The following is a 22,440-nucleotide window of genomic DNA, read 5'->3' on the forward strand; positions in this document are numbered from 1 at the left end:
ATTACAACTAAGAGACGAACAAGGACAATTGCACTATGGAAATATGGAAAAAAAGAAAATTATACAAGATTACTATGCCAAGTTGTATGAACAAGAGAACATAAAAGAGGAAGAAGTGAAACAATATTTACAAAATGCCAAACTCCCCCAAATACCAAATGATACTAGAACTATACTTGAAGATAAAATAACAATGATGGAACTAACCGAGGCCCTTAAAAGACAAAATAATGGGAAGGCCCCGGGACCGGATGGCCTTCCTGTGGAATTCTATAGAGCACTAGAAAAATCCTTGGCCGTTCCTTTACTAGAAGTCATGAATGAAGTAATGATTGAAAGCAAAATACCTAATTCATGGTTGGAGGCATATATTACATTGCTACCCAAAGAGGAGGCAGACCATACGCAAATTAAGAACTATAGACCTATTTCCTTGTTGAACTCAGACTATAAGCTATTTGCTTCCATACTGGCGGAGAGACTGAAAAAATACTTAAATGGGTTCATCCATCCGGACCAAAATGGTTTTTTACCAAAGAGGCAAATTAGAGACAATATAAGGACAATTCTGGATACCTTGGAATATTATCAGGTCCACTCTGGGAAGCAAGTGGCCTTGATGTTTCTGGATGCGCAGAAAGCCTTCGATAATGTGAACTGGACGTTTATGACACAACAAATGGAACAGATGAACTTTGGTAAGAACTTTATTCAAGCTATACAAACGATTTACCACAAGCAAACAGCCAAGATAATGATAAATGGAGAACTGACGGATCCAATTGAAATTAAAAGAGGTACGAGACAAGGCTGTCCACTATCACCACTGCTTTTTGTTTTAACATTAGAAGTACTAAATAGAAAGATTAGAGAAGAGGAAGAAATAAAGGGAATGACCATTAAAAAGGAAGAATACAAGTTGCAAGCATTTGCTGACGATCTAGTCTTCATTCTTGAGGAGCCATTTCAATCTGCACCTAAACTGATAGGAGAAATTGAGGCGTATGGAGAAGTTGCAGGTTTAAAAATAAACAAAGATAAAACAAAGATTTTGACAAAAAATATACCCGAAAACAAAAAGAAGAATTGGCGGAAAATTTGGAAATGCAAATCACAAATAAAGTTAAATATTTGGGGATTCACCTAACAGCCAAATGCAGCACCCTCAAAGAAGATAATTATCTTAAATTGAAGCAACAAATTGCAACAGACTTGGCGAAATGGGAGAACCTTCAATTATCAATGATTGGTAGAATCGCAACAATTAAAATGAATATCTTACCTAGACTGTTATATTTGTTCCAGACTATTCCAATTAAGTTGGGGAAAGGCTATTTTGAAGAATTAAATAAAATGGTGTTGAAATTTATATGGCAAGGGAAAAAAGCAAGAATAAAATGTAAACTGTTACAAGATGCCAAATCAAGGGGAGGGTGGGGCTTACCTGATTGGGAGTTATACTACCAGGCAGCTAGTTTGATGTGGATTAAGGAATGGATAATGTTAAGAAATGATAGGCTTTTGAATCTAGAGGGTCATGACCTGCTGTTGGGGTGGCATGCATACTTATGGTATAAAGGAACTAAAGAGCATGGTTATTTCAGAGACCATTTTATAAGAGAGGCTCTGTTATCAAATTGGGAGAAGGTTAAGAGGTTGCACTACTTGAAAATTCCAGTCTGGATATCAACTATTGAAGCCTTTTCATATCCAATAGTATTTAAAAGGGAAGAAACAGTTAGATATGCTGAATTATTGAATACAGAGGGTGAACTTAAATCTATACAAGAATTGAAACAAGAAGGTATTGAACTCAATTGGTATACATATGTGCAAATACATTCTAGATACAATGAAGATCGAAAAAATGAGGGCTTTTATGATAAACCGACCGCATGCCTAATTTTTTTATCCTGCTTCAACATTCTTAATAACAAATGGTATCATTTTGGTATAATCTATTTCCTAGCACTGCTATTAAAATCTTTGTATCAACATTATCAGTGAAATTAGATGAGCATATCAGGTGTTATTTTCACCTGCTTTTGTTTGATTAAATGCCAGTGATAAAATTCCCTGATCAATAAGCCTGATTAAATGCCAGTGACAAAGGAAGGACAATATTGCTCCCAAAGCTAATAGGGACTATACTACAGGTGAATCGAAGAAAAATTAAGAATAAAATGGTATGGAAGCAAGACAGAGACAGAGCAGAATAGATGTAGATCTCTATTTTGTTTTCTGTTTCTCCCCACAAATGAATCTCTCTAAATACATAAATAGCAGAGCAGCATCTGTTCCAGTGCTTTGACAGGCAGGGTTTTGAAAGGTGATAAAACTCATTTGCCACCTAGTCATGTTAATATCAGGGAATTTATTACAGTTCTCAAAATCCCCCCCCCCCCGTTTTGTCCACATATGCAATGAATGCTTGAGATTCTTCAAAGCTAGAAAGAGCACTTAATCTTCAAACTGTTTTGAACCTCTCCAAGATAATTCAGAGTCAGCTGATTCAACATCTCAAACTTATTTGAACATCCGATTCAAAGGTTCAATGGAATCTCCTCTCCATTACCTCTTCAAAGCAGAGCACTAAATAGTCAAGCAATCTTTTACAAGAGCCTGAATGCTTTCTTTCACTCTTCCTCTACAGGGGCATTCAGCTAATTGGTGGTCTTTGCACCATTCCCAGCATCATGCTAAACCCAACTGTTTCGAGAAGGACCCAGATGTTTCATTTCATCCCTTTATTTTGTCATTAGGGGAAACTCTTTCTTTGGAGGTAAGAAGCAACTGCTTAGATGACAACAGATTTTACTGAACCCTGGCCATTCTCCTTTCAGATCAGCATTCAGAACAGCAACTGTTAAGCCATTTCATTGTCAATTAGTTAGAGTTGAACACAGTCTACTGGGTTTATTATTTATATTTATTAGCAGCGTTTGATAAGACAGATCTCATTGAGATAGTAGATTAGTAGGGTTGGACAAAATGTTCACCCAAGGTGGCCATAACAAAAGTGTATTTCTCTATATGGACCAAAGGTGGTATCCAGCAAGTTCTGACAGGTTCTGGAGAACTGGTAGCAGAAGTTTGAGAGTGGGGAGGGAATGGGGATTTTGCAGTATCCTTTCCCCTGCCATGCCCACAATGCCATGTCCACAGAACCGGTAGTAAAAAAGTTTGAATCCCACCACTGATAATGGACCCCTGCTTTCTAAGGCTGGGTGGCATTGTCCAAGGAGAGACTAGAACTCACAATCTTGCAGTTTCTAGCCTGATGCCTTAAAACTAGTTCTCCTATGGTAGTTTATAGCTATAGTTGAATATTATGAACTGGATTATTGAGGGAATTAGCTCACGGGATTGACTGAACAATCATGTACAAAAGGATTCTGAGGAAAGCAGAAAGTTTTTATGGCCATGTGAGCGCAATCCCAAGAAGGTGAGTTAGGGAAGCAAAGTAGCAGATTGTCTTCCTGTCCAAAAATCCTGGCAGCTCTGATAGGAATAGGATAGATTAAAAGATGGAAGGTAGTATGGAGCTTAAGCATCTCTTTGTTTGTTCCCTTTTGCTCTTTCTCTGGTTAATGTTATGGATTGGATTTACTATTTTGTGAATAATCTCAGTGGAGTGTTTCAGATTTGATAAGCATATTCTGCCTTGGCTGTTTCTTCAAACAAAGAAAATATAGAATTACTTGTGCCTCACAAGCAGAAATACTGGTAGAAAATGTTCTATCTCTGATGGTTTTGAGGTTGTGAGGATGTGGCAGTCAGTAAAAATATCAAAATGAAGAAGCTGCCTATTTAGCTGAGATTCTGGATTCCCTTTTTATTGTTAATTCACCTCTTCTGAAACCAGTCGGGACATTTATTTTGGTGGCTATAGGATGGTGTGGCTGAAGAGCTGATATTGGGACAATGGAAGACTTTGAACCCATCAGATCCAGGTCCATCAGTAATACTTTCCTTTGGGGCCTTCTACCAATGGGAAGATTAGTAAAAGTTTATCTAGTGTTTCTGCTACCTAAGGGGACAGCTTCCTTTCCTGACTAAGAAATCTAAGTTTAAGTCTGTTCTTTCTGTATTTCTATTGGAGGGCTTAATTTTACAAGCTATCTCGCTCTGCCATGTGTTTCTGCACCTGGAATATTTGAAAATAAAGACTGCAATCTATTCTAACTACCACAATTGCAATTTATTATTGTGATAGCTATGTACATCTCACTTTTTTTGTTTTTTTTCCTGCCTGAGAATTTATTTCACAGAGCAGATGAAAAGGATGTAATATAAATGGAGCCTTAAGTTATAATTACCTATTGAAATTTATTTGCTTTTTTCATGCCTTTCTTTTACAGTTGGGTTTGCAGAAAAAGAAATACATGCCTTATAACTATCAGCACATGTATTTTTTCTTCAGTGAGTATCTTTTCTCCCCCTACCTCCTGTTAAACTCCAAATGAACTTTTTCTTCTGTCAAAAAAACAACTTTCACATCATCTTTGGACTCTTATCTATTCAACCATGAGCTCAGAGGCAGATCATATTTATGCATTCTACATAATCCCCAGCACAGTTTAGGTTAATATCAACTCTTATTAAGATAAATGATAATTATAAGATAAAGAGGAGGAGGGAAGGCGAAGAGCAGTAGTAGCAACTACAGAACATTGCAGAGAATGAGGAGGAAATCTTTCCTTTCTGAGAACTCACAGATTCCCATGAGTTTAATCTACATATTTAAGGTGGAGGGAGACATCCTGATTCTCAGTCCATACCTTCAGAAACTGACTATGCCTAAACAGTGCAAAGAGAGACACGACAAGCTGGAGAGGGTATTGCACTTTCTCATGCAACTGCTCAATTATTTGATGCTCTATAGACACAACTGAGGAGCATCCATAAATCAAATTACAGTGGAAGAAAACTGCCATGGAAGAGAGAGAGGAACATAATGGAGAATATAGTCCAACCTCTTCACCAGCAGTTGTTTTTCTTTTTGAAACTGCTTTATTCATAAGATCATAAATGGTGCCTGCTGGATCTAATCCTTGGCCCATCAAGTTCAGCAGTCCATTCTCACAATAACCAACCAAGGAAATCCACTGGTCTTCCTTCAGATGGCCTTTGAAAGCTACCACACTGCCATCCAAGCTAATAAAGATTGAATCTCATGAACTCCATGACTTGGTCCTTCCTTTCTTGAAGCCAGTCAAGCCAGTGCCACAACAACTAGTTGCTTACAGCAGTTCAGAGGGAACCTCTATCATAAGTATTTTTTTTAAAAAAAACTCTCTCCAATTAGATTAAGTGTTGAGTCTGAGTCTCAAGAACCAATAACTTGTTGGACTCTGAACAAGTTAAAAAAAACTTCCTATAAGGGTTAGGGAGATATTCTAGTTTGAAAAAAACCCAAGATATAAAAGCAAAATGTGTAACTTACAAGTGTAAGTGTATTTTCTATTGCCTCTACTATACATTTTTTTCTATTACTATTTCTATATTGTTACATTAATTACAATTATTATAATGATTACAATTAATATATTCTATTACAATATCATATTTTGGGGTACTATTATATAATAATGTTTTCTTCTTACAAACACTGTTCTCCCTTAATTCCTGTCTCTGGAATATCTTCTCCTTTTCTTCTCTGCTATTGGTCAGCAAGTAGAGTATTTGCAACTTTCCTTGATGTGCTTCTATGCTTCTTTTCCTCTGGACTATTAATCCCTCCCCTCTTTTGAAGGGAAAATGCCTTTTATTCAGGTGATTCCAATAGAAGATAATATTTGTAGCTGGGGTGGAACTGTGGGGTCCTTGGTGCTCCTTGAGGCCAGTAATTTTCTTGCAGACTTTCATTACCCAATTAGGTAACATCATTGGTGCTAGAAGGTAGTGGGGTTTGCTCTCTTTATATATACTAGTAGCTTGCCCTGTCTCTAGTTTTTATATTGTTGTAAGTCACCCAGAGTTGTATTTTACACGATGGGCAGTTTTACAAGATGTCTCTTTTGAATGAATATATAAACAAGTGAGAGGTGGTCTCACTGGATTTACCAGGGCTTTCCTCTAAATAAATCTGAATGGAGTAAGATAGTATTGTCCACTTATCACAAGGAATAACAGAGCTTCCTTTAGCTCATTCAAGTGTATTTTAGTCAATTGGTTCTAATGGAGCCAGAACGAATAGTTTGAGTGGCACAATTCAGGCCGTCTCTGCCACATACAAGTTTTGGAGTTGATTTATTTTTGATGATGAGATTCTCAAGTACAATTATAATTGTTAAATAAAATGGTAAATACAGAACATTGAGGAATGTGGTTGTTGCTTCTTTTATGGATAGAAAGGGCAGTTAATGGCTGTATGCATCTTGTTTCCTTCTGCAGCATTGCCACTGATTATAGGGCCTACTCTTCAAGTTTACTCTTTGTACTTTATATTCCAACGCAAGCTCTGGAGGGTGAGTAGACAAATAATCCCTACCAAATATTAAATAATACAATACTGAGACACCCCTCCCCCCATGGTACGTTTCTAGGTTTAGAATTTTATTTCCTTAAGAGGATTTGAAAAGGCTGAATCATTTTTAGGGGCTTATAAAATTTGCATGGCAATATTGTTAATGGGAAAGTCAATGTCACCCAATTCCAAAGTGCTTCCAGATGAACTATTGCTGGCTATCAAAAGGCCTTTTATGAAGAATGCATTCAATTTGTTCCTGGGAAAACAAACATATAGAAGGCATGTTGGGGAAACGTTAGAGGCAACTGGACAATAACATTGATTGAACTAAGAATGTACAAGAATTACAATCTAGTTTTCTCAAGTAGTGATTATGAGGACTTTGATTAAAAATGATTTATGGTGGCTTGAATAAAACTATAAAGACTTTTCCAGCCTTGCTTAAAGTGGGAATTTGCCATATACTATTCTCAAGTGCTCTAATTATAAATGTCTGAAATTTTATGAGATTATCAAAGCTAATAAAATCACTACATTCTCACCTGATATCACATAAACATGTCAGTTATTGAAAATAATGTTTTTATGAGCTCAAAGAAGTCCACACGCACAGCAACACTGGTGCTTAAAACACACCTGGTCTCTTGTATTGATAATCACTACATAAAAAGTTTGTCTTCCCTGATTAACTAAAAAAAAACCTAATAACAACATGGAAAGAAACTTCTCTCCATCTCTATCACTTTCTGGAATAATGTGACCTCAAAATATTGTACTTTAAAGAAAACCAAGCATTTGCAATCTTGTCTAGTGAATTTTTCTATGGCTCTTTTCAGTCAGTTAAATCTGTCAATCCATTAAAAAGAACTCAGGGTAGAACTGGTTCTGTCAAAATGGACAGTAAACAGAGCAGAGTTTCTAGAAGATATACATCTGGATCTGAGTAAGATATCATGTAGGTGTCTACTTGGAGCAAGAAAAGATGCTTATTCTACTCTCCATTCCTTCTCTTTTCTTCTACAGGAAATGGCATGGACTCTGGCATATTTTATCCGATTCTTTCTTGCCTTCAACCCCATATTGGGATTCAAGGGTGTTTTGGGATACCTCCTTCTTTTGAAGTACTGTTCATCATATGTACTATTTTCTTTGTGTTACACTATCTCTTCCCAGACCCTGACTATTCTCTAGATCTACATTCTCTAGATCAGCGATGGTGAACCTTTTTTGGCTCAAGTGCCATTAGTGGGTGGGGTGGGGAAATGCAGGGGCATTGTGCATGGGTGTGCCTCACCTATAATCCAACACGCGACCCCCACCAATGCGCATGGGTCCCCCCACTTCCGGTTTGCACATAGGGTGGTTTTCAGTCCTCTAGAGGCTTCAGGGAAGCCTCTTGAAAGTCCCTGAAGCCTCTGGAGGGCCTCTGAGGGGTAGGACGGAGAGGCTCTTTTTGCCCTCCCCAGGCTCCTACAAAGCGTCTGGAGCCTTGGGAGGGCGAAAAATGGCTTTAAAAAAGGCTGAACTCAGCTGGCCAGCGTGCGCCTGCACGCTGTCCAGCTGACAGGGCAACGCCTCCCCTACCCTGACAAATGGCTCCGCCTGCCATCTGTGGCACACATGCCATAGTTCCGCTATCCCGGCTCTAGATTATCATTTCCCTAACTTCCATATGTGTGGGCTTCAGTTCTACCACTGCCATTATAATAGCTATCTGGGATAAAGCCAAGCCACTCTGTAGTCTCCATTTGGGATCAGTTTCCATGGTATCTGGTCAACCTTCCAAATTTGTCCACTAAATCAGAAAGATTGGGGGTCCTGGTCTTTGGTTTTAATCTGACTCATTGTCACTGGAGGAGTGTTAGAAATGTATTGATTTCCATAGAAAGGCATCATTAGGTCTAGTAAATGTCTTGTATTCTACGCCTAACAAACAAACAAATAAATTTGTCCCACTATTCTACTTAAAGGCTTGTTTGTGTAGATATAGTTTCACTTTGCCTAATTTGCCTGACTTTGCCTCATTTCTGTCTCTCAGTGTTCTTGAGAGTATTATATTTACATGGATAACACAGACGAATCATCTTCCTATGCCCATCGATCATGATAAAAATATGGATTGGTTCTCTACACAGGTAAGAGAGATCTGAGAGATAATATTTATGGCTGTATATGATTAAACTTTAGCTTGTCTGCGTAACTTCATTATATGACTATAATTTAATTATTGCCCTCTATTCTGTTTATATTTTAAATTGTGGTTTATTTTAATCTCATTTGAAACTGTAGTTTTTGTCTCTGGAACTTAGTACTTTGATATGGCCCAAGTGCTAATCAATAAAGATTGATTGATTGACAATAATTCACAGATCCATAATAATCAATTATAATTTGCACATGTGAAAACTGAATTCCTTTTTGGAAGTTATTTTTACCTATTATTATTTCTTTTACCGTGCTTTTCCTATCATAGAAAAGTTTGAAGTGTGTTTAGAAATGCTATGCCTTTTCTTATAGATTATGATTGCCCTTGCTTTTGTTTGGACTTTATAAAAATGGAAATGAGATGAGTAGAACAAATATTCTTTGGCCTCATTTTAAGACAATAGTGCTAACTGAAAGAGAAACTGGCCAGTGCAGAAAAATTTCCATTCCCAGCATCTGGTTTTCATCCAGATCAGGATATTCTCTCCTCCCCCCAAGTTTTATTTATTTTATTTATTCAATCCAATTTTTATCAAACAGTGGGTTGTCTGGGTGCAATCACATTTAAACAATCATAATATTCGTCTTTGTTGTCACATTTATCTCCACTATTACCACATAGTAGCAATATTGTAATAGCATAGTGATGCAATAACAGTAATACTTGGCATTATGTACTTTAACCACTCTTCTCTTTAATACTTCATCCTTTAATATCTCTTCTTCTCTAACTTCTGTCTCTCTTATCTAGCAGTTAATAACATATAAGATTAAGTATATCCTATGTCAGAAAAGAAAAAAAAGGAAATAAAAGAAAAAAGAAAATAGAGGGAGATATAGGGAAGAGTAACTCAAAAATAACAACAGAGAAGAAAATAATCCCTTCATCACCTCATTGTCCACTTCAACTTTATAATTGCTATGTCTTAAAGAAAAGAAAGGAAAAGACAAGGCAAGTCCAAACAGCAATAAAGAGAAGGAAAAAAATAATCTCACCATTATCTTTTGCTCACCTCGATAATTTAATTGTTATGCTTTTTTGTGGTGGGGGGGGGGCTGCCTCCCATATTCCTCCCTTACATCTTTAATTTTATCTATATCTACTTCTTGGATGTTTGGTCTAAATATTCCTGCCATCTCCACCCTTTTCCGCTGCCTAACTTCTAAGCTTTCTATCCCAGCCCCTTTCTTCCTTTCAATCATATCATTCAACTTTCCTAATATATTTCTCCCCTGTTTTAATTCATCCACCACTATTATTTTTATTCTTATCTCCTCTTTATTGCCCCCCTTTTTCATTTCTTTTATTGGCTTTTCCCTTTCTTTTGTTAGCTCCTCATTTTCTTGGGCAACTTGATCTTCGCTCATTAACCCTTGTATGGAATTTTCCATTTTTCCCATAGTCTCCTTAAAACTTTTCTGCATCATGTCCATTACATTTTGAAAAGTACACCAACCTCCTTTAAAACTCATTTTGTATGAATCTACAGCAGCAGTTCTCAACCTGTGGGTTGCGACCTCTTTGGAGGTTGAACAACCTTTTTACAGAGGTCGCTGAGGAGCCTCCCGCAGAGCGGCTGGCGAGAAGCTGGCCCGAAGGGAAGGAGCAACCTGTGGATTGTGACCCCTTTGGGGGTTGACCAACCTTTTCACAGTGGGTGCCAAGGAGCCTCCCATGGAGAAGCTGGTGAGAAGCCGCCCCAAAAGGAAGGAGCGGCTTGGGTTCCCTGCACGGCCAAATTAGATTTGCCAGAACACTGACCGGCTTCCCAGCAGGCCAGTCCGCCTAGCCTCCCATGCAGAGAGGCTGGCGAGAAGCTGACCCAAAAGGAAGGAGCAACCTGTGGGTTGCGACCCCTTTGGGGGTCGACCAACCATTTCACAGTGATTGCCAAGGAGCCTCCCGTGGAGAAGCTGGTGAGAAGCCGGCCCGAAAGGAAGGAGTGGCTCGGGTTCCCCACATGGCAGAATTAGGTTTGCCAGAAGACTGATGGGCTTCCCAGCAGGCCAGTCTGGCCGGCTTCCCATGCAGGTTTTACAGTGACTGTTCCAGCCTAGGAGCTCCTACAGGGCACATGGCTTCGCCGGGGTTGAACTGCATGAAAGGGGGAGGCTTGGGCAGTGAGAAGGGCAATGGCTGAGGAGAGGCAGAGGCGGCAGCCGAGTCTCCACCTGACATTGCTTTCCCCCCCTCCCTCAAGCAGAGGCCTGGCTCCGCTGAGCCGGCTCTGCTTAGTTCCTTGTGATCCGAGGGGGAGATTGTTAGCTGCTCATCTCTTGTCTGTGCGCACAACCAAAATACCCTCCTGGGCCAGGATCAAGGCGGAGCGGGCAACAATTCTCCTCCCGCTGTCGCCATTGCGCAATGAGGTGAGTAACTGGGTATGCAGGTCAGGGGAGCCACGCTGCACTGAAGACTCCTCAGCGACAGACTCAGGTCGGTGTGAGCTGCTGTCCCCTTCGTGTTGGCTCAGGAAGGAGGGGAATGGGAGACGACTTCCGGTCCCTGAAGGCAACGGATGTGTTGTCTGCCGCTCGTCTCCCCGGCCAGCTCCGTAAGGAGCACAGTGGGCCCTGAAGGGTTTCCCTTGCTGAAGCCCCCCAAAAGGCGGCAGCCGGCGGGGTGCTTTTCAGCCTTGCCTAGGGGCCGGGGAGTGAAGAGGGGGCGAGGGACAGCACTGCGCTGCCCGCCTCTTTGGCAAATGGACCCAGAGGAGAAAATGTAATTGGAGAAGTGCGGCAGGATCCTGGTGTTGGGGGGGATCCATCCTGAACTCTCTGATTGATCAAAGGGAAAGCAGCAGACTCCTGTAAGTTTTGTGCTCATCCTATTTGAGTGGTGATTAGAGGGGGGTGTTTCTCTTTTCTAACCCCCCCTTGGAATAAGCAGCATTTGAATGATCTCTCTTAAAAGGGAGACAACAAAGGCTGAGCTGTCACTTGAGCTAGCCAATGGTGAAAGATCTTTATGACGATTGCCAGGAATGACTGTGGAGCCTTTTCCCTTTAAAAACCTGGATGGAGATTTCTGCTTTCTTTCTCCCTGTGGAAAGAGGAGCTAAGATGGCGCCCGCCCTTCTTTGTTTGTTTAATCATAAATGAAGTCTGCCCTTCGAAACCACCCTCAGCATTACTACGCTCCCGGAGGGAAACCGAGACCCCCTCCTGAAATGTGGTTCTACTGAACTTTGCTTATTAGATACTTTACATCTGGTTTGCCTCGTGCCTTGGAACTGTGAACGGCCGCTTTTGGCTTTGTTTTGTACTTTGGAGACTGGCACAGCTGCGTAATCCTCGGACGCCATTTTCTTGGAAAAAGATTGACATCTCTGAACTTTAAATAAATGGGGCCAAAAAAGCCACCGACGGGCAAGTCACTCTCAGCCCCCCCCATCTGCCTCTTCAAGTCCCAGTATGCAACAGACAAAGATTACATCATTGTTACAGCGGGAGGGGACTGGAGAGGGACCAAAAGAACTATCTGTTACTCAAATGTTTCAAGAACTGATGAGGGGACAGAATGATTTGAAAAAAGAAATGACAGAACTCAGAGAAGAACTCAGAGATGTTAAACACCATATTGCAGAGAATAAACAAAAGATTTTGGTGTTAGAGGAGGAAGTGGCTGGACTGGGGGAAGAGATTAAAACAATGGAAAGGAAATGTAGACTTGGAAAACTTTTTTGCAAAAATAGAATTTGAAAGAATGTCCTTTTTTCTTAGATTCCAGAACCTACCGGAGACAGAAAATGAAGACCTTAAGGATATTATGAGTTCAATATTAGCAGACTATATTAAGAAAGACAAAAATCAATTGTGGTGGGATATGGATCTAGTCTATAGAATAAATTCAGCATATGCTAGAAGCCATAACGTTCCAAGGGAGGTACATGTTAAATTTCTCAGGAGGACCACAAGGGATGAGGTACTTGGGATCCAAAGGGAGAGACCATTGAAGTATAAAGATGAAGAAATCACCATTCTTAAGCAGATTCCAAAACAGATAAGAGAGAGAAGGAGGAAGTATTTCCCTTTAGCAAAGAAATTATATAATAAAGGAGTCTGGTTTAAAGGGTTACTGCCAGAAGGAATGTTGATCTTCTGGGATGGAAATAGGATTAGAATCAATACAGTACAGGAGGCAGATGCCTTTATTAAAAAAAATATCTCCTCCTAGAGGACGAACATAGTGAGGGTGGTGGCAGGAGCAGCATGGTGCAGGACAAGAAGGAGGGGGGGGCTGAAGGCTCCTCTGGGGACAGGGAGGAAGAAGCAATATCGAAAAGGCTCAGATCGCAAAAATAAAAATATTTGAAATAAATAGCAATTGGTGATACCTTAGAAGTGACAAAGGAAAATGAATGAACACATGGTTAACATTACAGAATAAGATCTTGTTTTCTGCTTATGTTTTGTATTTTGTTTTTAAGATTGTAAAATCTGTGAGTGCTGGATGGATTACTAACACCAGTGTGGGAGCTGCCAAAATTTTTTGTATACCGATTTACCCTTCCCCATATATGTGTAAAAACCAATAAAAAATTTTTGGGGAAAAAAAAGGAAGGAGAGGAATGGAGAGCAGCAGCAGCAGCAGCAGCTGGTAGGGTGCAGGGAGGGAAGAGCTCCAGTTCTCCTACACTGCAGAGGGCTCTCCTGACGCAGGGCTCTGGAACTCTTCCCTATCTGCATCCAGAGACGGCTGCTCCAGCTCTTTCCTGAGCCAACATGAAGGGGACCGAGGATGGTGGTAACCTGAGTCTGGCGCTGAGGAGTCTCCTGCACAGCGTGGCTCTCCTGCACAGCGCAGCCAGCTAGTTACTTCTCAGTGGCGGCAGCAGAAGAAGTTGCTGTTCCCGCCGCCGTGATCCTGGTCCAGGAGGGTATTTTGCTTACATGCCCAAGAAAGAGGTGAAAGAGAAAAGGGGGGAGAGAGAGAGAGATAGGGAAATGAAAGAGAGCTGGAAGGAGAGAATGAGAGAGACAAAAAGAGAGGGAAAAATCAGGGGGAAAGAAAGGAAGAGAAAAGAAAGAAAGAAACTAACTTTCTCAGACCTATGACGAAAGCAATTGCAAGCTAGATCTCTTGCCAAGAAAACTGCAGTTTGCCATTAGGCACAAATTGAAAGCAAGCCTGATATTTTTTAAAGAAAATAACAGAGATGCCCCCCAAAATGGATCTAAAAATAAGATTATTTATAATTTTGGATAATGTATTATATTGTCAAATGCAAAAGAAATCAATATATATATCCTATTGCTGTTGAATTCTTCCTTTATCTTTTAAGCAATTTCTATTATTCCCCATTCCAGTTGCTCAATTATACAGCTACTAGTGTCTGTATCCAATCAAAGAGCTACAGTGTTTACAGTTTACACTATTTCCACTCTCTTTCTCTTAATTTCTTTGGTAAACAAATTCTAGGTGCAGGCAATTTATCTAATTCTTATGATAATCTTGCAACACTGTTTCCAATATACTGTTCAGGATTAATTTCTAATCCACACTTTCTTCTCTCTACTTTTTCACACTTCCCCTTCTGGGTTTTGCTCCGGCCAGAAGATGTCGCTGTTGCACTGTTTCTCTTCTACTTCTCTTCCTTGGTTTCCTTTGTTTACACCATATTCTTTTAAAGTTCTGGAACCAAATTTTAATCCAAATAAGAGTTTATTAAATCCTTATATGGACACTCTGCTTTTCTTCTTTTGGCATTTATAGTATCCAAATAATCAAACAATATATCTTATTTTGGATCTCTTTCAGCTCTGTGCTTATCCGCCACTGTTTCAGGGGGTGGAGGCTTGACAAAACTACCCCCTTCTTTTTCAGCCCCACTGTTGATCAATCTTTTCTAGAAAGGGGCATTTCTGACAGAAGTTTTAAAAAACCACAAATTTCCTCACACAGCCACCACACTGTTCTTCTTCAATATCACTCCTGCACACATTTTACTGTCCCAGTTGCCCCACCTTCGTGACTGCCCAAAAATGGCAGTTGCCCCTGCTGTCATTCGGGAGAGCTTGCTTTGCACCTAACGAGGAAATTGTAAGTTTCTCATGGTCAGCAAAGAGCCTTTCCTTCCTTCACTGTCCCTCCAGGATAGCTATAAGGTCTCCCATCAGCATTTACTGGTTGGATTTCATGGGGCTCAGCAGAGCCTCGCTATTTTCCAGCCGTTTTCACCATGATGTCAACTGTCCCAGGACATTCTTTTTAGAAAAGGAGGCCTGTGAGTTCAAATCATACCAGACAACTTGGTTCAGTCTGGAATAAGTAAGGGGAAGATTTGAAAGTAACTATTGAAAAGAAATGTTTCACAAAATGAAAAATAATTATATTATTAGAATTATATTTTAATTGTCCATATTTTCAGAGCTGTACTCTGGTGAATATCAGATTTGATAACAAATGAGTATTTAAACTCTACTATTAGGGTAATATAATTTAAGGTTTCCAAAATTCAATATATTTGTCTAGAAATACTAGTTATATACCAATACGTACAATCCAACCAACATGAATATAGATATAAATCATGGACAAATATAAATATATATTGTGGACATTTGCTTGATCTTCCTTCATTCACAGCATGTCTAGACTAAAATCTGTCTTTCTCTCTTCTCCTAGATTCAGTCAACGTGCAATGTGAATCAATCTTTTTTCAATGACTGGGTAACGGGGCACCTGAATTTTCAAATTGAGCACCAGTGAGTACTGATTTGGGCAATAAGATTTTAAGCTATCAGTGAGAAACTGCTTCATAGTTTGAATAAGGCGAAAAGATAGTAAAGTATCACAACTTCTTTGCCTTCCTTTCTGCCTATAGTCTCTTCCCTACGATGCCTCGGCACAACTTTTGGAAGGTGGCTCCTTTGGTGAAATCCATGTGTGCTAAACATGGTATTGAGTATCAGTCAAAACCTCTCTTCGCTGGCTTTGCTGACATTGTGTAGTAAGTATCAGACTATCAGGCCAGAAGAGGATTTGGGGATCTAGGAAACATTCAACATATAAAGGTTAGCCCAACAGATCAAATGAATCAAATCAAATGAAGGATCTGCAAGGCTTTGCTCTCAAGTGTTGGGGAAAGGAGAACATGCAATTATATGGACATATTTATATACATGTGAATATATCAACTGAGCAAAAGAGATCTGGTGTGCAAAGTGTTAAACTGTTAATGAGAAGAAAGATTTTGGATGTAGCTCCTTTAAGAATAAAGATAAGCCTAGTAGTACAAAGAGAGAGATGCTAGTCCTTAAGCATGTGTTCTATCACATGCATCTTTTATAAAATTATTTAGTATTAAATAATCAGTTATCAGTTAACATCAAACAGGCAATGGCAAACTATTTCCATATTCCTTGCATGAAAATTACACACCCAGATGGCCTCCTAAAGATAGGCAGACACTGCCTTCTTTCTATCATCATGACTATGAAATTTGGGTGCTTAGATAAATTACTACTTTATGTAGACTTTATATAAGTCCATATAAAGCAGTGGTGAAATTCAATTTTTTTTACTACCGGTTCTGTGGGCATGGCTTGGAGGGCATGGGAGGAAAGATATTGCAAAATCTCCATTCCCACCCCACTCTGGGGTCAGGCAGAGACAGTACTTTCTGGTTCTCTGAACTACACAAAATTTTCACTACCCGTTCTCCAGAACCTCCTGGATTTCATCCTTAATATAAAGCATACTGTCAGGACATGTCAAATACCTAAAAGGATAAGTATCACTCACTGAGAGATTTTTTTTTTGAACAAAGTTTTATTGTTTTTTTTAGAAATTTACAGGGAAAAACATAGTGGAAAAAGTATACAAATTTTGGCAGTTGCGAAGTGCGGTAGGTGCCCCCTCCCTCCATACTCATAATATACATCTAAACAAAAATCATTAGTACATAGTAGTATATAGTCCGCATATTAATTCAATTAATTACCAATTGAATTGGTAATTTCGATCAGTTTATGTCAAAAAGATTTTCTTATTCATTTTTGTGATCTGAGTTTTCTCGGTATTGCCCCATCTCCCCCTGCTGGCAGAGCTCTGGCCCCTCCCGTGTCCTGTGTATCTGGTGTAGGATCATCTGGTTTTTCTAGGTGTGCTTTCTTTTTTTCCATAAAGGCCTGCGCCTCTATGGGTGTATTAATTCTAACTCTTGTCTCCTCCCAGAATATTAGCATACCTTCAGGCATCAGCCATCTGAACCACACACCCCTCTGGTAAAGTTTCTTCGCTAGTTGCGAATAGCTTTTTCTTTTTTCCCTCACTTTCTTGGGGATCTGCTTCAGAATGGTTATCTCCCTATCTTGGTATGTCAAGGCTTGCCCCCTTTGTGCACTCAGAATTTCATCTCTTGTACTTCTGTAGTAAATTTCTGAGAAATTTAATGTGTACCTCCCTGGGTACGTTATGTGTTCTAGCATAGGCTGAATTCACTCTATAAACCAGGTCTATCTCCCACCCCATCTGTTGTTTTTCTTTCTGGATGTATTCAGCCAAAATACTTGTCATGATGTCCCTTATGTTTTCATCATCTGCCTCCACCACGTTTTGGAATCTAAAGTAAAAGGACATTCTCTCAAACTCTATTTTCATCTGTTGGGTATCAAGTTCTTTGTTTCCCTTCTGCACCCCTTCCACCCCCTCCCTCATCTCAGCCATCCCACCCTCCAAAAGATCCAGTCTCTGTGAGTTCTTATTAATTTGAGCCTGATTCTCTTTAATTTCTTCTTTCATCTCCTTTAGTTGTTTCTTTATTTCCTCTTGTCCCTGTAAAAGTTGCTGGAACATTTGTTGAAACTCCGTCTCTGTACTTTTAGGTTGCATCAAAGCTGTTATCGTTGATTGTGTACTAGGACTAGAGGTTGCAGATGTCGGGGCAGAGGTAGCAAAGCCAGGCTTTCCAGGAGGTGGTCTTTTAGGAGACATTGTTTATGGAATAAAGAGTTCAGTCTCACTGAGAGATTTTTGTGCTACTCTTTCTGTCCTCAATTTACTGCACTTGAATTCACTTTTTTGCTTGAATCAGGGGCAGGCTTTTTCTAAGTAGGACTTAACTCTCATGGCAATGAAGAGAAACTTACTTTCTGTTATTTTCAGTTCCTTGAAGGTTGCGGGTGAAATCTGGTTCAAAGCATATCATCTTGATCAGAAAACACAAAATCCTAAAATCTGCCTTCAACAAGGGAAGAAGGGTGAAGAGACAAGATAGATCTGAGATGGACCTTGAGAGGCTTCAGGCATAGAAAACCTAGAGTAATTTGTGAATGAAACAGAATGCTGTAGAGCCTTTTGGCCTCAACTCAACTTTTGGCATGTTTCCTAATGAGTATTTGCATTGCAAGCAACACCCACCCCCTTTCTTGATTCTGGCTCTTGGATGTATCATAAATAAATAAAGTTTCTTAATACTTTTCATTGAATTGCTTTGTTTCTGCTTTTTACATTTGACCTCTGTTTTGCAATGGTAGTGAAAATAAACTTAATGGCTATTGCAGTGGATTCTGGATTACGATATGAGATTAAATTGCATCAGCGGATACAAAAAGCAGCTAAGAAATCAATCCATATGTCTTCTATTTTGTTTTCATCATTTGGAGATTCCATATTATTTACTTTTTTCACATTTTTTTTACTTTTAAACATATAAGACAACATTAAAAACATTTCATCCATTACATACAGCATGTCGTTTGGTTAGAAGTGTTTTGCATCTGTATTTTCGATTACACATATAATCACAGTTTTTCCATCCAATATAACCAAGAACCTCACTTTCATTGTACAGGATATGTTCAATTACAATTAATATTTCTTTCTTTGCAATAAGCTTAATTCTCTTACATTCTTGGTTGTCTGCTTAACAACAGCGTACCTTTATGCAATCATTGTCTCATTTTAAATATTTTTACAGTATAAAAGAATTTACCAAGTGTTTATGTTTATATATCTATCACTACTTTCAACAGGATATCTTTATAGTATGCACTTAGAGTTATATATTACCAATCTTCTATCAAATGTACATTAGTTCATTTATTATCTTTGTCCTTCATTTTATAACAAAAAATTGTAATTATTCATATATATGTCAGTGTTTCATTGTATTATTATTAGTCTAACAACATTATTATATTTTTGCTTTTCTCCTTCAATTAAAACATTGTTATTAGTCTATTTAACATTATTGTATTCTCACTTTTCTCCTTCAATTAAAATATAAGTAAAACATTTTTCATGTCCAGGTTCTTTTTTCCAGCCACTGATAAAACAAATCCCATATCTTATAAAATTGCTCGTCGTTTTGTTCTCTAATTTCAAATGTCAATTTGCTCATTTCAGCGCTCTCCATTATCTTTCGAATAACTTCTTCCTGTTTTGGTATCATTTCGTTTTTCCAGTTTTTTGCAAATACAATTCTAGCTGCTGTTAAAATGTTTACAATCAAATATTTTAAGTCTTTGTTGTAAATTTCTGGTATGATTCCCAGTAAAAAGATATCTGGTTTAATGTCTTTGTGTTTGTGTATCATTTTCTCCAACCACATGTGAATTTTAGTCCAGTATCTTTTAGCTTCAATACAAGTCCACCACATGTGGTAGTATGAACCCGGTATCTGATGACATTTCCAACACTTTTCCAATTTATTCTTGGACATTCTTGCAATTCTCGTTGGAGATAGATGCCACCTATAAAACATCTTATACAAATTTTCTCTATATGCAGTTGACATTGTCATTTTATAATTTTGAGACCACAGTTTCTGCCATTTTTCTAAATCTATCCCATACCCAAAGTTTTTCCCCCAAGCTATCATAGTTTCTTTAACTTGTTCCTCTTGTAATTTAGTCTCTAATAAATATCCATATAGTTTTAAAATTACTTTTTCATCAGTATCAATTAAAATTTTATCTAACTCAATCATTTCATTGTAAAGACCTATTGATTTTCTATCTTCATTCTATCTAGATTGTATCTGTAAGTATGAATACCAATTCATTTCTATTCCTTCTTGTTTCAACTCTTGAATAGATTTGAGTTCACCCACTGTATTCAATATTTCAACATATCTTACTGTTTGTTCCTTTTTATATATTATTGGATATGAAAATGCTTCAATAGTTGATATCCAGGCTGGAGTTTTTAAGTAGTGTAATCTTTTAACCTTTTCCCAGTTTAATAACAAGGCCTCCCTTATATAATGTCTTCTAAAATAACCATGTGCTTTATTTCCCTTATACCATAAAAAAGCATGCCATCCCAACAATAAATCATGACCCTCTACATTCAATAATCTGGAATTTTTTAGAGTTACCCACTCCTTAATCCACATCAGGTTTGCTGCTTGATAATATAACTCCCAGTCAGGTAGGCCCAGTCCTCCTCTTATTCTAGCATCTTGTAGCAATTTAAGTTTTATTCTTGCTTTTTTCCCTTGCCAAATAAACTTCAAGACTATTTTATTTAGATCTTCAAAAAAGTCCTTGCCCAATCTAATTGGAATTGTCTGCAACAGATATAAAATTCTGGGTAAAATGTTCATTTTAATTGTAGAAATTCTTCCTAACATTGATAGTTGCAGGTTTTGCCATTTCATCAAATCGATCGCAATTTGTTGTTTTAATCTAGTATAATTATCCTCCTTAAGAGTGCTACATCTAGCTGATAAGTATATCCCCAAATATTTAACCTTACTTATGATTTGAATCTGCAAAGCTTCTTCCTTCCTTTCGTCTTAATGGTATGTTCTTTGTCAAAATCTTTGTTTTGTCTTTATTTATTTTCAAGCCTGCTACATTTCCATACTCCTCTATTCTTTCCAACAACTTGGGTGCTGTCTCAAATGGGTCTTCAAGAGTAAGTACCAAATCATCTGCAAATGCTTGTAGCTTGTAATCTTCTGTTTTAATTTTCATTCCTTTTATTTCTTCTTCTTCTTCTCTAATCTTTCTATTTAAGACTTCTAATGTTAAGACAAAAAGTAATGGTGATAAAGGGCAACCTCGTCTCGTACCTTTCTTTATTTCAATAGAGTCTGTCAATTCTCCATTTACCATTATCTTTGCGGTTTGTTTATGATATACCATTTGTATAGTTTGGATAAATTTCTTACCAAAATTCATCTGTTCCAATTGTAAAAACATGAATTGCCAATTCACATTGTCAAAAGCCTTCTGTGCGTCAAGAAACATCAAAGCCATTTGTTTTTCAGGATGGGCCTCATAGTATTCCAAAGTATTCAAAATCATTCTCATATTATCTTTAATTTGTCTCTTTGGTAAAAAACCATTTTGATCAGAGTGGATAAAGCTATTTAAATACTTCTTTGTCTGCTAATATAGATGCAAATAACTTGTAATCTGAATTTAATAAAGATATTGGTCTATAATTCTTGGTTTGTGTTAGATCTGTCTCCTCTTTGGGTAGCAATACAATATATGCTTCTGACCATGATTTAGGTATTCTGTTCTCTGATATCACTTCGTTCATGACTTCTAAAAGAGGGAGAGACAAGATTTCTTCAAATGTTTTGTAGAATTCCACTGGTAATCCATATGGACCTGGGGCTTTTCCATTATTTTGTTTTTTGAGTGATTCCGTTAGCTCCATCATTGTTATTTTACTCTCCAACATTATTCTAGTTTCATCTGGTATCTGGGAAAGATTAGCATCCTGTAAATATTTTTTAACTCCCCCCTCTTCCATTTTCTCTTGTTGATACAGCTTAGCATAGTAGTCTTGTATAATTTTCTTTTTCTCAGCATTTCCATAATGAATGTATTTACTTGATGTTTCTCTAACCCAGGGTTTCCAATACTGAGAGAAATCTACTAATTCTTCCACATTCATTAATAATAAGAGAAATGAAAAGGTATCTTGCACCACCAAACAAATAATATCACCAAGATGACCATGCATGTTTATATTTCTGTCCTTTTCTTCATTCTAGTGGCTACTTCTTGGACTGGGAGGGTGACAGAGGTGGTATTCAGCAGGTTCTGAGCAGTTCTGGAGAACTGGTATCAGAAATTTTGAGTAGTTCAGAGAACTGGTAAATGCCACCTCTGATTGGCCCTGACCCCATCTATTCTCTGCCTCCCAAGTCCCAGCTTCTCCACTCCAGGGGAGGGTTACTGCAAAATCCCCATTTCCTCCCCATCTGCTGGGACTCAGGAGGCACAGAGAATGGAGATAGATGATGTCATATCCCTCCCCCTCTGTTGAGAGAAGGATGTTCAATTTTGACATATACAACCTCTTTGAACCCCTCTTTCAAGCCAGCAGTCATCTCTGTTCAAAATGTGGACTTTGCTGTCTTCAAAAGAGTTCCTTTGTCTTTCAAATGCATATGGATTGCAGAATCTAGTTATGATGGGTTTTCCCCCCCTACGTTGTGCCCTAACTACGGTTTCACTCAATGATCAAGATTCAGTCCCAATTTTGTGTGTAAGGTGAGGACTGTCAGGGTGTGAATTCCACCCTGGAAATTGATGTATGGATCTTGGCAAACCTTGAAGTATACTTTTGAAGTAAGCAAAAATAAACCCGAGGCATAATCTAAGAAAAACATTTATTTGTAAAGAAAGTAAAAATACAAACTTACTAAGCTAATTGATTACATCTTGACAAAGAGTTCCTGTCTGCCTTGCATACAGACAAAGGAAGAAGAGAAAAAAGGTATGGAATGTAATGACATGCGCAGTAAATCATTGCTGATAAGAGACAGTTCATTCTGCTGTATAATTCAGAATGT

The 22,440-nt window shown here is 38.3% G+C and overlaps 1 protein-coding gene and 1 pseudogene across 2 annotated transcripts in view; both read left to right on the forward strand.

Moving 5' to 3' along the window:
- LOC309384100 (acyl-CoA (8-3)-desaturase-like) overlaps positions 1-4,466 on the forward strand; it is a gene marked incomplete at both ends in the record, with an annotated part of 28,217 nt that extends 23,751 nt beyond the window's left edge. The window contains 2 exons of the mRNA XM_081937288.1: positions 2,654-2,782; positions 4,362-4,466. Of these exons, the coding sequence (XP_081793414.1) occupies positions 2,654-2,782; positions 4,362-4,466 (234 nt within the window). The remainder of the gene's footprint in view (positions 1-2,653; positions 2,783-4,361) is intronic.
- The window catches only part of LOC309382952 (acyl-CoA (8-3)-desaturase-like), a 61,361-nt pseudogene extending 43,307 nt beyond the window's left edge, over positions 1-18,054 (forward strand). The window contains exons 10-12 of the transcript in view: positions 15,306-15,385; positions 15,505-15,630; positions 17,787-18,054. The product of the transcript in view is annotated as an acyl-CoA (8-3)-desaturase-like (transcript). The remainder of the gene's footprint in view (positions 1-15,305; positions 15,386-15,504; positions 15,631-17,786) is intronic.
- Positions 18,055-22,440: the final 4,386 nt, after the last annotated feature.

Source organism: Natrix helvetica, assembly GCF_964273705.1.
Source record: "Natrix helvetica genome assembly, chromosome: 1".
NCBI classification, from domain to species: domain Eukaryota; kingdom Metazoa; phylum Chordata; class Lepidosauria; order Squamata; family Natricidae; genus Natrix; species Natrix helvetica.